Here is a 16908-nt window from a genome sequence, read left to right as displayed (position 1 = left end):
CTAGTCTGTAGAAACAAAGAACAGACTTGAATATCTTATGAACGGAGAGCAGGGAGCTGCTAAACAAATCCCAACTGCCCTCCAATGGCACCGAACCAAACCCATACTAGACGTCAAGCTTCCACAACGCTTTTGCTTGGTTATGAGACCAGTCGGGCGCCTTGTGGAGCTCGGTATGGAGAATCCGACTTGCTCTACCGTGTACATAAGTGAATCCGTCACCTTAACATGTGCTTTTTGTTTTTGGTCCGAACCTTCAAATGTGTTTTGATATGAAACATTTGTGGCCTTTTTCCACGTTCACATGAAGAAAACATTGATTCTGATGTTTCATGACTACTGAAGCTAATTTTTGTTCTTTGTCAAAATCAACTTTCACGACAGATGACACAATTATGTACAGACGACATAGTACTAGGGCAGCCGTAAGCACGAAGGTTCGCAAGAACATCTAAATCCAGTAAGTACAAAGGGCGAGAATATAGACTCCACTTTATACAAGTTGCATTGTAACATGAGATCATAATGAATTACACTTATATGACAACAAAATTGGTAAAGAATTGGAGATGACAGGGTTGCCACCATTAGGAGGATTGCCTTGGTCCCAAAGATCGTAACTACGCAGCAACTGGTGAATATTCTCACCTTCTCCCAATATATGCTGCATGACCTTACGCCTTCCGTTGGTGGCCTGTTGTGACACGGAAAGATAAGAATTTCATTTCCGGTGGGTCAGTTTGCTTGCAGAATTGCAAAATTCCCCACTCTACTTCCAACGATGGCATTCTTTGCAACTAGAGTCTCGTCATGGAAGCTGTGAGAATACTTGTGGTTAGCATAATTCAAAGAAGCTCAGTCTCTTCTTGGTCTGCATCAGCATCATCGATCTCATTTTCTTCATCATCTTCTTCAGGTGCATCTGGATCCACCCCCTACAGAAAGTACAACTTTCAAACTACATCTTGCTCAATTGCCTCACCATTGTTGAGCAAATCATTATATTAAACAATCTAAACCAAACACCCAATCACTCATTTAAGCTATATACACAGGATGACAGACCTTCATCTGTTTCTCTAAGCGCTCTAAACCTTTTTTTGCAGCTTCATTCTGTTGGTTTATCCTGCAATTCATGTCAGAAAATAAAATTGAGCACTTTATAGTCATAAGATCATACAGAATTGCACAACAGATCAAAAGTGTGTTATAATCCCATGCCACTAATAGTTGGGATTTAATTTCTTTAACGGCCTCAATTATTTTTCAGGACGACTTCCTTAAATTGCTATTTATGGGATCCCTAAAATTTCCACACCACACACAAGCACACGCAAGCAAATAATTAATGAGAATGCACATTTTAAGTCCTAACAGTGAGAAAGTGATTCTGGATATCCAAAATAACACTTAACCTCAATGCAGCTTGATAATGCGACAATGCCTCTTGGAGCATATTTGTTGCAGCAAATACTTGAGCAAGTTTCACATGCAGAGAGTCATCTGCCCAGTCCTTCAGATATCGCTCTAGCAGTGACACAGCATCCCCATTGCGGCCTTCGTTAACATGGAGCTCAGCTAGAGCTAATGCAGCTCCAAGGTAACCAGATTCCAGCCTAAGGGCTGACTCATAGAACTTTTTTGCCTGTTTCAAGATTAGGTTGAATTCACAAGTACATCAACTTGACTTCTGAACTCATGCTGAAATAATCTGTTATGGGTTTACCTTCTCCCTACCACCAGGGTTACTCGCATGTACATCCCCGACCAATTTTAAAGCCTTCGCAGATTGAGGCATAGCCTTCATAGCCTCCCTGGAAGCATATAAAGCCTCTTTGATTTTAGAGAGAGCTAAATATGAATGAACCAAACCTGAAAACATATTTGAGTTACCAATCATAAAGTGTCTGCAATTATTTCATATTTCTCTCTTTTAAAAAATGGTTGAATCGAATATAAAAAACTCAATGCCGACATAAGATGCATGTCATGCTGATGAGTATTTTCCTTTACAAGTCCCACCTTGATATGAACGAATATCAGGTCTCAACTCTTGAGCTGCCCTGAAGGCAACTACAGCTGCTTCTGCTCGCTTCATTGATAACAAAAGGTTACCCTGAGCTTGGAAAAATTCATGTTTCCTCATTAAGAACAGGGTAAGAAGAAAGATACGGTGATATTTTTTAACATAGATGCTGCAGCTTATCATATATAAGATCATATCAGTACCTTCATTATATAACCTGGGATGTGCCTCTCATCGATTCGTATACTCTGATGCAAATAAATAAGAAACTTATGAGATATATAAATAAGGTAAATTAAAAACCAGCAAACATAAAGTACAGACCTTCTCAACATAGGATAAAGATCCTCTCTCATCTTTCCTTTCCCAAAGTACAGATAAGGCCACAAATACTTCTGGCCTTGTAGAATCAGCAATAAGCAAATCATGAACTAATTTATTGAGCTTCGGAAAGTCAGACTTTGTATTTAGAAGCATTGCATACTCATCCATATATGTTACAACACATGGATCAATTGATCGAGCCTGCAAAGAATAGAAGCATCAAAACGTGAGTTCGTATTTGCATGACACGCATTCATTTAAGGGCATATGAGCAAGCATGCTCATGGGCATGTGCGTGTCTGAGAGAGAGAGAGAGAGAGAGAGAGAGAGAGAGATGGACACTTGCATCACCATAATGACCAGAAATTACCTTTTCAAAATTCAATATAGCCTCATCGTTTTTCCCAATAATAGCTTCAACCTTTCCATGCAAGTTTTTACATATACAAAAGCAGAAATAAAAACCTTATTAGAAACAACATAGGACAACATTTAAGTCTATTAAAGCAAATTTAACCCGAGTCATCAGAATCAAAGTAACTCCGCCTGTGTAAGTTTATCTTACATTGCCGGTCCCAAGCCCGGATAAAGGAGGAGGGGGAGGGCGTCAGGTAGTCGACAGTGAATCCAGAACGAAATCGCGCTAAAGCTAGGGCGTCACCAGTAAGTGGCGCGCTGTGTGGCCCGAGCACAGTGATAAGTGAGCAAGGGTCGCTGTATCTCCATCAGCACCCGGATGCAGTGTTAAATGAGCAAGGGGGCCATAGAAACATCTTTTCGAACGACTTCACTCAAAGTTGTTTGGGAGCATATGCTCCTATCAACTTTACACAGGACACACAAAAAAAGTACTTTGATCCTATTAGACGGGGGAGGTTGAAGAAGCTAGGACAGAAGGGTAGAGTTCAAGAGAGTAGAATGCGTTTAGGAACGTGGAATATAGGAACCCTAACGGGAAAATCTATGGAAGTAGTGGAAGTTATGGTGAGGAGAAGGATAAATATTATGTGCCTACAAGAAACTAAGTGGGTTAGTCTTAAGGCAAAGGATCTAGAAAACTCGGGGTTTAAACTCTGGTATTCGGGCAGAAATAGAACGAGAAACGGTGTTGGCATCATCATGGACAAGACCTTGACACAAGATGTTGTAGATGTCAAGAAGGTAGGAGATAGAATCATGGAAATCAAGATTGTAATAGGACAAGAACTCATCAATGTGATTAGTGCGTACGCACCTCAAGTAGGGTTGGATACAAGTTCGAAGGAGAAATTTTGGGAAGACCTTGGAGACTTGGTGCAAGGAATTGCTCAAACGGAGAAGTTATTTATAGGAGGAGATTTAAATGGACATGTAGGCAAGGAGACAGGCAACTATGGAGGTTTTCATGGTGGCCATGGTTTTGGGGAGAGAAATGAGGATGGAGAAGCTATCTTGGATTTTGCAATGGCATATGATCTCTTCTTAGCCAACACCTTCTTTAAGAAGAGAGAAGAACATGTGATCACCTACAAGAATGGGTCGTCAAAACACAAATAGATTTTCTTCTAATGAGGAAAGGGGATCATATAACTTGTAAGGATTGCAAAGTTATACCGGAGAGAGAGCTTGGCTAATCAACATCGCTTGTTGGTGATGGATGTACATATCAAAAGAGTGAAAAAAGAACAAGACTTGGAAGTGCCCAAGGACTAGATGGTGGAATCTAAAAGGAGAAAAACAAGTCATTTTCAAAGAGAAAGTAATCACCCAATGTGTGTGGGATAGTGAGGGGGAAGCTAGCCAAAGGTGGGATTCCATGGCTAGTTGTATCCGAAAAGTAGCAAAAGAGGTATTAGGAGAGTCCAAGGGCTTGACTCCACACCAAAAGGAATCTTGGTGGTGGAATGAGGAGGTACAAACAAAGGTGAAGGCTAAGAAGGAATGTTGTAAAGCCTTATACAAGGATAGGACCGATGAAAATGGTGAAAGGTATAGAAGAGCGAAACAAGAGGCGAAGAAAGCTGTGAGAGAAGCTAAGTTAGTGGCTTATGACGATATGTATAAGCGACTAGATACCAAAGAATGAGAGTTGGATGTCTATAAACTAGCTAGAGCAAGGGAAAAGAAGACAAGGGACCTAAACCAAGTGAGGTGCATTAAGGATGAGGATGGAAAGGTTCTTGCTACAGAGAACGCGGTCAAAAACAAATGGAGAGGTTATTTTCATAATCTTTTCAATGAAGGACATGAAAGGAGTACTTCTTTAGGGGAGTTGAGTAACTCAGAAGAGTGTAGAAACTACTCCTTTTATCGTTGAATCAGGAAGGAAGAAGTGGTTGTAGCTTTGAAGAAGATGAAGCATATAAAAGCAATGGGCCCAGATGATATACCGATCGAAGTGTGGAAAGTCTTGGGAGAGACAGGTATAGCATGGCTCACTGACCTTTTCAATAGGATTTTGAAAACGAAGAAGATGCCAAATGAGTGGCGAAAGAGCACTTTGGTGCCTATCTACAAGAATAAGGGCGACGTACAAAATTGCATGAACTATAGGGGTATTAAGTTAATGAGTCATACAATGAAGCTCTAGGAGAGAGTCATTGAGCATAGATTGAGGCAAGAGACACAGGTTTCGGACAACCAATTCGGGTTCATGCCAGGACGCTCAACCATGGAGGCAATCTATCTCTTACGAAGATTGATGGAAAGATATAGAGAGGGGAAAAAGGATTTACACATGGTCTTTATAGATTTGGAAAAAGCGTATGATAGGATCCCAAGAGACATTCTCTAGAGGATTTTGGAGAAGAAAGGAGTACGAGTAGCATATATCCAAGCCATAAAGGATATGTATGAAGGAGCAAAGACTGCCGTAAGAACTCATGAAAGACAAACCGAAAGCTTCCCCATAACTGTAGGATTACATCAAAGCTAATCCTTAAGTCCTTACCTTTTTGCGTTGGTAATGGATGAGTTAACAGGACATATTCAAGATGATATTCCTTGGTGTATGCTTTTCGCATACGATATAGTGTTGATAGATGAAACTCAAGAAGGGGTAAATGTGAAGCTTAACCTTTGGAGAGAAGTGTTGGAATCTAAAGGTCTTCACCTAAGCCGATCAAAGACAGAATATATGGAGTGCAAGTTCAAGTGCAAATGGAGGGCAAAATGAGTTAGGGGTGAGGATCGGAGATCAGGAAATACCAAAGAGCAACTGCTTTCGCTACCTAGGATCTATCTTGCAAAAGAACAGAGAATTAGATGGAGATCTCAACCATAGAATACAAGCTGGATGGATGAAGTGGAAGAATGCATCCAGCGTGTTGTGTGACCGTCGTATGCCAGTAAAGCTCAAGGGAAAATTTTATAGGACGGCAATAAGGCCAGCGATGTTGTATGGCACAAAATGTTGGGCGGTAAAGCATCAATACGTACATAAAATGGGTGTAGCGGAGATGAGGATGCTTCGTTGGATGTGTGGGCACACGAGAAATGATAAGATTAGGAATGAGGATATCCGAGGTAAAGTAGAAGTAGCCGAAATTGTAGGAAAGCTGAGAGAAAATCAGTTACAGTGGTTTGGACATGTGCAAAGAAGGCCTACTGACACTCCAGTTAGAAGATGCGACTACAGGATAGAGGTCCAGGGCCGAAGGGGTAAAGGAAGACCTAGGAAAACTTTGGAAGAGACTCTAAGAAAAAACTTAGAGTACTTGGATCTAACGGAGGACATGACACAGGACCGAGCATAATGGCGTTCTAAGATTCATATAGCCGACCCTACTCAGTGACTTGGATTTTTCAAGTCTCCAACTGAAAAGTTTCCCTCACTCGAGAAATTAAGGGAACACTACCTCAACCTACATGCTTCACTCACAAAGCTTCAACATACAAGCTTCAACAAAAGAAAAATTCAAAGAACTTAGTGAAGAAGGCTTTGGTGTATTTAACACAATACTTTGAAATGAAGCAAAGCTTATTTATTAATATCTCCGATAAGTTACAAATATGTACATATACATGAGTCAAAATAAACAAACAAGAGGGGGCCTTCACAAAGGTTGCTTAGGAGAAGTCTCAGCAGTCGGTAGAGCCCCAGAAAGAGAAGGCACTGGAGGGTGATCACTCGAAGCCTCAGTACTGGACAAAACCCTAGAAGGAACAGGCATCGGAGGCTGATCATTTGGAGCTTCATTACGCGGTACAGCCCTAGAAGACGAAGGCAATAAATGCCTTTGGAACAAACCCACAAACCTCTGATGATCAAGTAAAATCTGACCATCAGATTCCTTCACCTGGTCAAGCTTCCTCTTCATGTTTGTAGCATAGTCATGTGCGAGCATGTGCAACTGTTTATTCTCATGCTTGAGCCCTCTAATCTCCTGCTTGAGACTCATCACTTCAGCCGCCAATGATTCAACTGGCGGGTTCGAGCAAATAGGCGTTGGGCCATATTTTACACAGAACCTGCACATTGAACACTGAGAGCCAGAGAATCCTTAACATCCAACTCATCAGACTGTTTGGAAAGAAGTCTGTTATCTTTGGAAGTGAGAATGTTCCTGGCCATCACCACAACGGTCATATCATTCTTCATCACGGAATCCCCAACGGTAAGAGGACCAGTAGGGGATAAGAAGGATGGGCGCCATATGTTGTCTAGAGAAGGCACGACTGCCTCTTCACCAAGGTTCAAGTCAAAACGACGATCGGAAGGACCAGACATTTTCAAAGATGTTGAAGAGAGAAGAGGTCGGACAAATCAAGATCTTAGAAGTGTAAGAAGGGAGCTTCTACTGGTGGAGATTCAAGTGTGCTTTGGAACTTAATGCCAGCCTCTATAAAAATCTGCACTCGACGGAGCTTCAGAAATCGAAGGGGCGCCTGCTCAGAAATCGAAGAGGCGTTTGCTTTCTCAAAAGCTTGGCTGCTCAGGGACCACGAGGGCCGATCTCAGAGATCGAAGAGGCGTTTGATTTCTCAAAAGCTGGGCTGCTCAAAGACCACGAGGGCCGATCTCAAAAATCGAAGAGGCGCTTGCTTTCTCAAAAGCTGGGCTGCTCAGAGACCACGAGGGCCGATCTCAGAAATCGAAGAGGCACCTACTTTCTCAGCCTTGTCAGCACCTGTCACATGCACACTCAGTTTTGCGAAAATTACGGGTAATCTGTCAAAGATTTCTGGTGAAGTAGAAAGCACGTGAGTTTTACTGTTCAATCATCCACTTTCCACACGCAACATCAGCTCATGGGTACCACAGATAACTTTGCCAAAGATCTCTGACAAAGTTTAGACACGTGAAGCTTGCAGCTCCCACTACATCGCTATGACCAAGAAGGGTAAAAGAATAGCAAAGAAACAGCACTAACAAAGTTTAGACATAAATTTTGAAGGTTTAGTTACCATATTATTACCCACAAGGGTAAAGGAACAGCACCACTGCTGGATAATTGGAAAGTCCCTGTGTGTGTCAACCTATGTGCTCCGTGGCAAGGTAGACTAGCAAAAATGCTCAACCTTTACTCACATTCGATAAAACACTGCCAACAAGATTGCTTGCTCCAAATTCGAGGAGGCACCGCCCTTCAAATCTCGAGAGCCAGACTCTCAACAGGATTACTTTCTCAAAAATCGAAGAGACACCGCTCTCCGAATTTCAAGAGCCAGACTCCCAATAGGATTGCTTTCTCAAAAATCGAAGAGGCACCGTTCTTCGAATCTCGAGAGCCAGATCCCCGACAGGATCGCTTGTTCGAAAACCAAAGAGGCATCGCTTTCTCAACTTCGAGAGCCAGATCTCCTTGGATAAAACTTGTCTGTAATCTTCACACACAACATCAGCTTTCCAGATACCACAGACCACTTTTTCAAAGTGCTCTGACAGAGTTAAAACACGTGAAGCAGGCAGCTTTCACTACAATGCAATGACCAAGAAAGGTAAAGGAATAGCATTACTACTTGTTAGGGAGACTCCTATATATGTCGACCTTCATCCTCAACGGATAGGTAGACCTGCAAAAATGCTCAATCCTTCCTCATATCTGAGAGGGCACTCCCAACGAAACCTCTCGAAATACTCAGCTTTCTTTCCCCCCGATAATACCTCTGCAAACAAGCTACACCAGAGTAAGAATATCTCATATCATCAAGGTTAAAAGCAAGAGTCCCATATCATGCTTTTTCCCTGTCTTTTCCTTTGGCTTTGTTCTTACTTGCAAGACAAGGAGAAAGAGAGCAATCAGTCAGCACTTGGAATCAAGCTTCTAGTCAGGAACTGACTGCTTGGAACCCCTTACCTGATTACTTACCTGGCATTGCTCTCGAGTACTCATCTTCAACATCTTATGCTTCCAGAGAAGATACCACATCTGCCTGAGGAACAGATAGGGCCAGTGAGAAGGATACAAGGAAGCATGTGGAGACAAGCGTAACAGAACACGTGCCGATACTTCCACTACTTTGTCAACAGCAAAAGTATCACATATCAGCAGGGTCGAACGTACTGTAGATTTGATGGACTTGTTTTGACCCTCAAATTCTTCAGTCGGCCTTATACTCTGGAGGTAACCAGAAAATCCTCTAGCCCAGTTCAAGAATAAGCCTGTGGAAAGTTACTTCTTCAAAAGCAAAAGTATATCATATCATCTCTTTTCCTTTTCTTCTCTTTATCCTTCATGTTGCCTGTAAGATAAGGAGAATGAGAACAATCAGCCGAAACTCGAAATTAAACTTCTGATCTGGGACTGATTGCTTGGAGCTATGATTGCTTACCTTGTCTGTCACCTCTTTCAGCAGATCCCCTAGCTCGGCGACTTGGATGACTCCTACTACATGGTTTGTATCGCGCTTGACCACGCCTGAAACTACAAGTAAGCTTCAAGTGAAATTGATACATTACCTTGTGCATCTCCACCAGTTAAAGATACCACCCCTGGACGGAGGAAGAGTACTTCCAGAGAAGATGCCACATCTACCTATGAGACAGATAAGGCAAGTGAAGACGATACCACACTTCGGTACTTAGAAGTTTCATGATTACTCAACGGCTTGGATCTTGCAAGTCCCCAACCGAGGAGTTTCCCCTCCAACCAGGAGGCCAATCACAGAGCGACACGTGTCGACATCAGAAGCCAATCATAGCGCGACATGTGTCAACATCGGAAGCCAATCACAACACGACACGTGTCAATGTCAGAACAAGGCTAGAAACTCTCTTCTATAAAAGGAGATCATTCCCAAAATATTTCCTAATGCCATTTGTACTAAATCATTCACTTGTACCCACTAAAGGAGAGTTTGAACCTCTGTACTTGTGTAAACCCTTCACAATTAATGAGAACTCATCTACTTCGTGGACGTAGCCAATCTGGGTGAACCACGTACATCTTGTGTTTGCTCTCCTATCTCTATCCTTTTACATATTTATCCACACTAATGACCAGAGCAATCTAACGAAGGTCACAAACTTAATACTTTCTGTTGTACCAAAGTCCTCACTGATTTTGTGCATCAACAATCCTTAAGTCCTTACCTTTTTGCATTGGTAATGGATGAGTTAACAGGACATATTCAAGATGTTATTCCTCGGTGTATGCTTTACGCAAACGATATAGGGTTGATAGATGAAACTCAGGAAGGGGTAAATGCGAAGCTTAACCTTTGAAGAGAAGTGTTGGAATCTAAAGGTCTTTGCCTAAGCCGATCAAAGATAGAATATATGGAATACAAGCGGGATGGATGAAGTGGAAGAGTGCATCCGGCGTGTTGTGTGACCGTTGTATGCCACTGAAGCTCAAGGAAAAATTTTATAGGACGGCAATAAGGTCGGCGATGCTGTATGGCACAGAATGTTGGGCAGTGAAGCATCAACACGTACACAAAATGGGTGTAGCGGAGATGAGGATGCTTCGTTGGAGGTGTGGGCTCACGAGAAAGGATAAGATTAGGAATGAGTGGGTTGGACATGTGCAAAGAAAGCCTACTGACGCTTCAGTTCGAAGATGTGACTACGGGACAGAGGTTCAGAGCCGAAGGGGTAGATGAAGACCTAGGAAAACTTTAGAAGAGACCCTAAGAAAAGACTTAGAGTACTTGGATCTAACAGAGGACATGACACAAAACCGAGCGCAATGGTGTTCTAGTATTCACATAGCCGACCCCACTTAGTGGGAAAAGGCTTTGTTATTGTTGTTGTAATCAGAATCAAAGTGCTCTTTGCATTCATTCAGCGTAAATTGGAGGTATTTCTTAATAAGGCCAAACATTATATTTTCAGAAATAAATAAAAGTAAATAGATGGGTAATTACAATTCTGTAAGTTACTTATGCCCATAACACAAGCCAAAAATTAGCAGCAAGATTTTCATAGATAATTCTATAGAAGGATGAAACTGTAATTATCTTTTTTGTTTTAGCAGTGAGGTGAGCATTTTGGTGGTTGATAAATAGTGCCATACATTGTAAATTATACCTAACAAAGAGCAGCTGCAAATATCTAGTTGGAATGAGAACTTAAAAGAAGTAAACAAGGAACCTAGATACTCATGGTACATACAGATGAGATTTTGTTGTCAGAAACCTACTCCTCCCATCATAAGCAATCAGTGCATATATTGGCTTATTATCAAGCAAAATTGGTAGACAACACTATACCATTATTGTCATTGCAAAAACTGCAAATAGCCACACATACAATTAGTTCTAACCTTTGCAACTTCAAGTAAGAGGTGTAAATTATTAGGAAAACGTTGTAAAAGATCCATAAAGAGTTCCAGACCACCTGCAACGCCAAAGTTAAATATATAGACTGTAAATGCAAGCAGAATTTCCACTAATAACATAATGAAACTACATCTAGGATCGGGAAAAGATGTAAAATAAAATAATGCGAACTGCAACAAATATCTGTTTCTAACAACTTTCTACTTCCTTATAGGATATCATCCAATATGAATTCTAGAAGTAATATGTTGAGAATAAGTCCCACATTGAAGGGAGGAGGGACCTTGCATGGGCTTATAAGTAAGTTGGGCTACTCCTTATATTGCCAATTGGTTTTATGGTGGAACCTCAACTTTTTCATGGTATCAGAGTAGGTTGTCCAACGTGTGAAGCAAAACGGCCACTCACGCTCCATGTCACCTCGTTTTGTTGTCCACATATTAGGCTTGAAAATTCACCACACGTGAGGAGGCGTGTTGAGAATGAGTCCTACATTGATGGGAGGAGAGAACTTGCATGGGCTTATAAGTAAGTTGGGCCACTCCCCATATTGCCAATTGGTATTATGGTGGAACCTCAACTTTCTTCATAATACAACTAATCTATATACAACAAAGACATTAACCATAATAATCCCCATTTTTATCTATGCAAAATCCCCCTTACTTCTTTGCCCGAAAAAGGGGCATTTGCACAGGGGTTGTTGACAGAGCAATATGATTACCATCCATTAGTTGTATAAATTTACAAAATGAAGTGTCAATGCATGCAATGTTGACGATGAAGCAAGCCTTATCACGACAAAAGACTTATTGAATATGTTCTCAAGTTTCCACAAACACACATACAAATAAAAACCCAAGAGTAGAGAAGAAATACTCCCATTACCTCTGTAATCATTCAAAGCAACACAACACTGAGCCTCAACGTAGCGCTGCACAGAAAAAAACAAATGTAACAACTTTGTTGGAGTAATCGGGCTTTCCCCCTTTCAATCCATTATGTACATCCTATCATAGAACTGCTCAGTTGTAACTTGTGAAAGAACAAAATTATGCAAGCTAAATTGCAAAATGCACATGCATTCTTTCTAATGCATGACAAACCAACTACATAGGCTGACTAACAAAAAACTTCATCCTAGGTACTATGACAACTACTCTCTTCTGGCCATATCAGTCTATCCAAACAACATTACAATATTTGTCACGATGAGTGTCACGGCTCAATGTGGATATGAAGCCATCTGCACATAGCATAAAATAAATAAACATAGACCAAATGATAGCTAATGATAAACGACCTCTGCTTTCCCAATTGTTACTTACATGCAGCCAACGGCTTGAGTCAAAATGATCAAATGGAGCCCTCCCGCTTCTATTTGGAGTCTGAAATTGAGGGTCAAGAAGCAGAATTGAAGAAACATTGGGATAGACATCTAATTATAAAGTGTCACTACATACGTAATCAGATAACAATAGGCCCATGAGCTCTATGTCTCATATGGCCCCTTATAATTTCTGTTTTTCTACACACAGCATAAGACAAAGACAGCTTCACTGTGAAAAAACTTTACAGGACAAACCTGAGGAATCAAGGAAATAATGTCTTTGGCAGCAACTCCTAATTCTGCTAAAGCTACAATAGCCTCCATGACATAAGGGCAGTGCCTGTTGAAAGCGCCAAAAATGAAGCAGCATGTATATAACAAGATGAAGTCAAGATTGCTAGCAGACCAGAAATCGTTAATACATTTGAAGACATATATGAACTGAGTTGCAACAGGAAGGGAATTCACTTGGAACAATCTCCATGAGAATAAAAAACATATGGAGATGGATACACTATAGCCCAATTAAACTTAGGGGAGCAGAAGGTGGAAATCCAAAGACTTTTACATCCATAACAATATAACAAGGGATCCAAAGACTATTTCTAAAGTCAAGGTGCAACCTTCTTTTATAATATAGGACCTACCAGAAAAAGAAAGCATATAACAAGGTAGGGTTGCAGAACAAAACACTTATAATCTTGCAATTGACCTCAACCATCCCACCCTTTAATTACTTCAATCACAGTATCCAAGTCTTAAAAAATTAATTTCCATGAGAAAATGAAATTGCTAACATCAGAGAAACAAAGAACTGCCAAATTCTTGAGCTTCAGAGTAGTGCAGCATAACGATCACAAGATTTTATTACCTAAACAAGTAAAAGACTCAAATTATCTGCATTAATAAAAATACAAACTGAAACATGAGAATCACAATTTGATTGACAAACCTTAGACATTCTTTGAAACAAGAAACAGCAGAACGATTCTGTCTAGAAAACCGATACAGCTTTCCCATCAAGAGATTCATCCGCAAGTTTCTGAATTTGCTTGGGATGTTGTCCATCTGTAAAGTTTATATGTGCATCAGACCCCAGGAAGAATGTTCAGAAAGTGACATAAGAAATATAAGTGCATATTGATATTGATGAGAAACCAATGGGTAGTATTTTTTCTTGCAAAACCAGCTTACAAAGAAAGGGTGCCCTGTGCTTATATGCTACATATTACCAAGGTACCCAGCTGACGTGTGACTATGTTAACAAATTAACAATATATATAGGACTAACGAGAAATAGATAGAAAAAAAAAAGATAAAAAGAAAGACAAGGAGGCAAGTAAAACCAACAAAATTAACATGGATGTGTCAGGATCTTTATACTCAGACCTCCAACTAAGTTACTAACACAGATAATATGCAAATTTCCCTGCCCATAAACATTTGAGCATGCATGTCCGTACCTCGGAAAGGGCTGTTCCATTCTCACCGAGCGCAAAGTGAATGGATGCAATTTTGAACTTCACCTGTCATTTAGCAAAGAAGGGAACTTTGTATAAATAGCGCCAAACAAAAAAAAAGAACCACTATCATGCTTTGGTATAAGCTGAAAACAGAAACAGCTATACGGAAAGTGAAAGCGGCCTACCTCATTCTCATTAATTCCTGAAATATTAAACAAATTTGGAGAAGACGACCTAGTTGACGACAATGAGCTTCTAGTAGCTGGTGCATTTGTCTTGGAAATCATCTTGCAAAGCTGCAACGCTTGCTTATAAATATGCTGTCAACAAAAAAGAAAACAAATATATAGAATCATCCAAAAATCAATAACACGGGAGCATATTAATCGTAAAGTAAAGAAATCCAGCTTTGGTTAGATAACGAGAAAGTATTAAATTGACATTTTCACCTAATGGGTTAAGCTAACTCGGTAAAAAGCTATACAATCCTTCCAACTTTGTTGCAATCACTAAGAGTGTTAAGTCCACTACATTTGTGCAAGATCACTACTTTGTACATTACAATACGAAATAAGCGGAAAATGTGTGATTTTTTTCTTACAATTGCTCTGCGAAACTCCCCTTCGCGATACAACGAATCACCAAGAAGCACCTGCAAGCAAACATACACAATTCAATTACAAGAAATAAAAAAAGGGAGAAATACATGGACTCATGGAGTTGAAGATTCTGACCAAGCCTTCAGCTTTAAGGTGTGGATTGATTTCGGCATTAGCGGCCGGAGACGAAACAAGAAAACAACCCTAAAACCAAGCACAAACAACATCTCAATCGCCGGAAAATTATGAAACTGGAGAGAAAATTTGAAATTGGAGGAGCAGGAGGGGAGAAGAGAGATTACGAGCATTTGAGCTGAGTTGTAGAGGCCGTGCTCCATGAGAGTGGTGATTTGATCCTTGGGGACCTCCATTTCTGCGAGCGAAAGTAGTAAAATTTGAAAGTTTTTGCTTCCGATTAGATTTATTGAACGATTGGCGTCAGTGTCCGTGAACGAAGGCTAAAACCAATGACTAAAATGAATTGTCGATATTATCGTTTTTCAAAGAGATATTTTCTCACGTATCCTCTTAATTGTTGTTAAAATATCGTGATATTATTAATAATATCGCGATATATTCGATATTATCGAAACAATCATCGTGGCTCCGTCGTCGGAAAGGTAGCTGAGGCTGCATTGTCGCAGCTGCCCAGATCTCTCTCTGTAATCCAGGCTCAGACCCAAGATCTGCGACTCCGTCATCAGAAATGAAAAAATTCATTTTCTCCGGATCCCAAAACCCGCTCGGGTTTGAATCAAACTGTTTGATGGATCCCCTTGCCTGATGGTGGTCGTCGGGAGGTAAGAAAGGGAGGAAGAACCGTCCACAGTTGGTGATGGTGCTCGCTGGAGTGTGCGCTACTGTGGTGCTCGGCGGGTGTGGGTGTGGTGGTCTGTGTTATGGGGGAGAAGAAATAAGGACATGAATGAGGGAGAAGGTTCGAAAGATTGGGGAAGGGGGAAACACGGGGAAGTGGGGTGTGTGTGTGTCTGTCTGCTCTGGGAAGAAGACTTGCAGAGAAGAGATGGGGGGAGAACCGAAGATGAATGAGGAGAGGAATGAGGGAAAAGGAAGTGGTCTGTGCGTGTGTGTCTATGCGTGTGTGTGTGTGGAAGTGGTATGTGTATGTGTGTGTTCTCCGAGAGAAGAAAAAAAAAAATTCCAAACCTGCTTTCAAAATATCCAGCCCACGTGTCAGTGATCGTGAGGTTTGGTCTTCAATATATTCACCCTGCTTTTTGAACCTCATAGGAACTCTATATGGTACTAAGTCATTCATGTAGCTTACCATGCAATGTATAAAGTGTAAAATATTATACTTGTTTGTACCATACTTGACCAATCTCGAAATTACTGAGCACCAGTCAACGTTATACAGTCAAGGACCCAGAAGAGTTTCCCTCCAACCAGGAGGCCAATCATAGCGCAACACGTGTCGACATCAGAAGCCAATCATAGCACGACACGTGTCAACATCAGAAGTCAATCACAACACGACACGTGTCAATGTCAGAATGAAACTAGAAACTTTCTTCTATAAATAGAGATCATTCTCTCACAATATTTCCTAATGTCATTTGTACTAAATCATTAACTAGTACTCACTAAAGGAGAGCTTGAACCTATGTACTTGTGTAAAGCCTTCACAATTAATGAGAACTCCTCTACTCTGTGGACGTAGCCAATCTGGGTGAACCACATACATCTTGTGTTTGCTTCCCTGTCTCTATCCATTTACATACTTATCCACACTAGTGACCATTGCAATTTAGCGAAGGTCACAAACTTAACACTTTCTGGTATACCAAAGTCTTCACTGATTTTGTGCATCAACATTTGGCGCCGTCTGTGGGAACGACACTCATTCCCACTTTCTTCAGCTTTGCCAAGCTGGTTTCCACCATTCGTACACTCTCTTTTGACCAGGCATCCCTCTCCAACATGGGGAGCGAAAGAAGCCACAACACACAGAATGACACCCCTCTTGCACCTAGTGCGAAGCAACGGAAAAAGGAATGAAAGAAGGTTGCTCTTCAAGCTAAAGTCGATGAGTTAGAAGCTCAGAACAACAAGATAGCAATGAAGAATGAGGTCCTCCAGGAGTAGTAAAAGAAGCTCTTTGAGACGCTCCACGAAACTAGGCGTACTCAAACACGCGAGCTCGTTGCCTCTATGGACATCAACCATCATCTGGGTGCCCCCCAACACGGAGGGTCACCTCCCTTCGACATGGGTATCCCTGATGAGGAGCGAGCTAATCATCAAAACATTGATCAACATGAAACTTCTCTCAACCCAGATGTTTCGACTTGAAGTAAAAGAAGTGGAGGAAGACACCTCATTGCAGAAGGGTTGGAAGGATCGAAAGTCGTTTATCGTGACTGCCGAGACTTTCTAAAACAATGTCGAGAGAATCCCCTCCATATATGCTCGAAGAACAATGACCCAAGGGTTTCTGAAAGA

At 41.1% G+C, this 16908-nt stretch overlaps 1 protein-coding gene across 1 annotated transcript; it reads right to left on the bottom strand.

Moving 5' to 3' along the window:
- Window positions 1-438: 438 nt before the first annotated feature.
- On the bottom strand, window positions 439-14931 carry LOC103453023 (anaphase-promoting complex subunit 7-like). The gene is made up of 18 exons (XM_029091530.2): window positions 14748-14931; window positions 14581-14649; window positions 14448-14498; window positions 14032-14166; window positions 13847-13909; window positions 13336-13451; window positions 12639-12723; window positions 12382-12441; window positions 11942-11987; window positions 11038-11111; window positions 2721-2771; window positions 2351-2551; window positions 2230-2274; window positions 2023-2116; window positions 1727-1872; window positions 1416-1645; window positions 1066-1126; window positions 439-935 (listed from the first exon to the last, which is right to left on the bottom strand). The coding sequence occupies exons 1-18, from the start codon at window positions 14814-14816 to the stop codon at window positions 846-848; spliced, it is 1686 nt and encodes a 561-aa protein (XP_028947363.1). The 5' UTR covers window positions 14817-14931; the 3' UTR covers window positions 439-845.
- Between the last annotated feature and the right edge of the window lie 1977 nt (window positions 14932-16908).

This window comes from Malus domestica, chromosome 13, assembly GCF_042453785.1.
Source record: "Malus domestica chromosome 13, GDT2T_hap1".
NCBI classification, from domain to species: domain Eukaryota; kingdom Viridiplantae; phylum Streptophyta; class Magnoliopsida; order Rosales; family Rosaceae; genus Malus; species Malus domestica.
This window is presented reverse-complemented; position numbering and strand designations above follow the sequence as displayed.

Coding starts and splice junctions, on each gene's coding strand:
- LOC103453023 (XM_029091530.2), bottom strand. CDS start 14,816: ATGGAGGTCCCCAAGGATCAAATCACCACTCTCATGGAGCACGGCCTC. Junction 12,724..13,335: donor TGTTTCAAAGAATGTCTAAG/GTTTGTCAATCA, acceptor CGCTTTCAACAG/GCACTGCCCTTATGTCATGG. Junction 936..1,065: donor GCTTAGAGAAACAGATGAAG/GTCTGTCATCCT, acceptor TACTTTCTGTAG/GGGGTGGATCCAGATGCACC.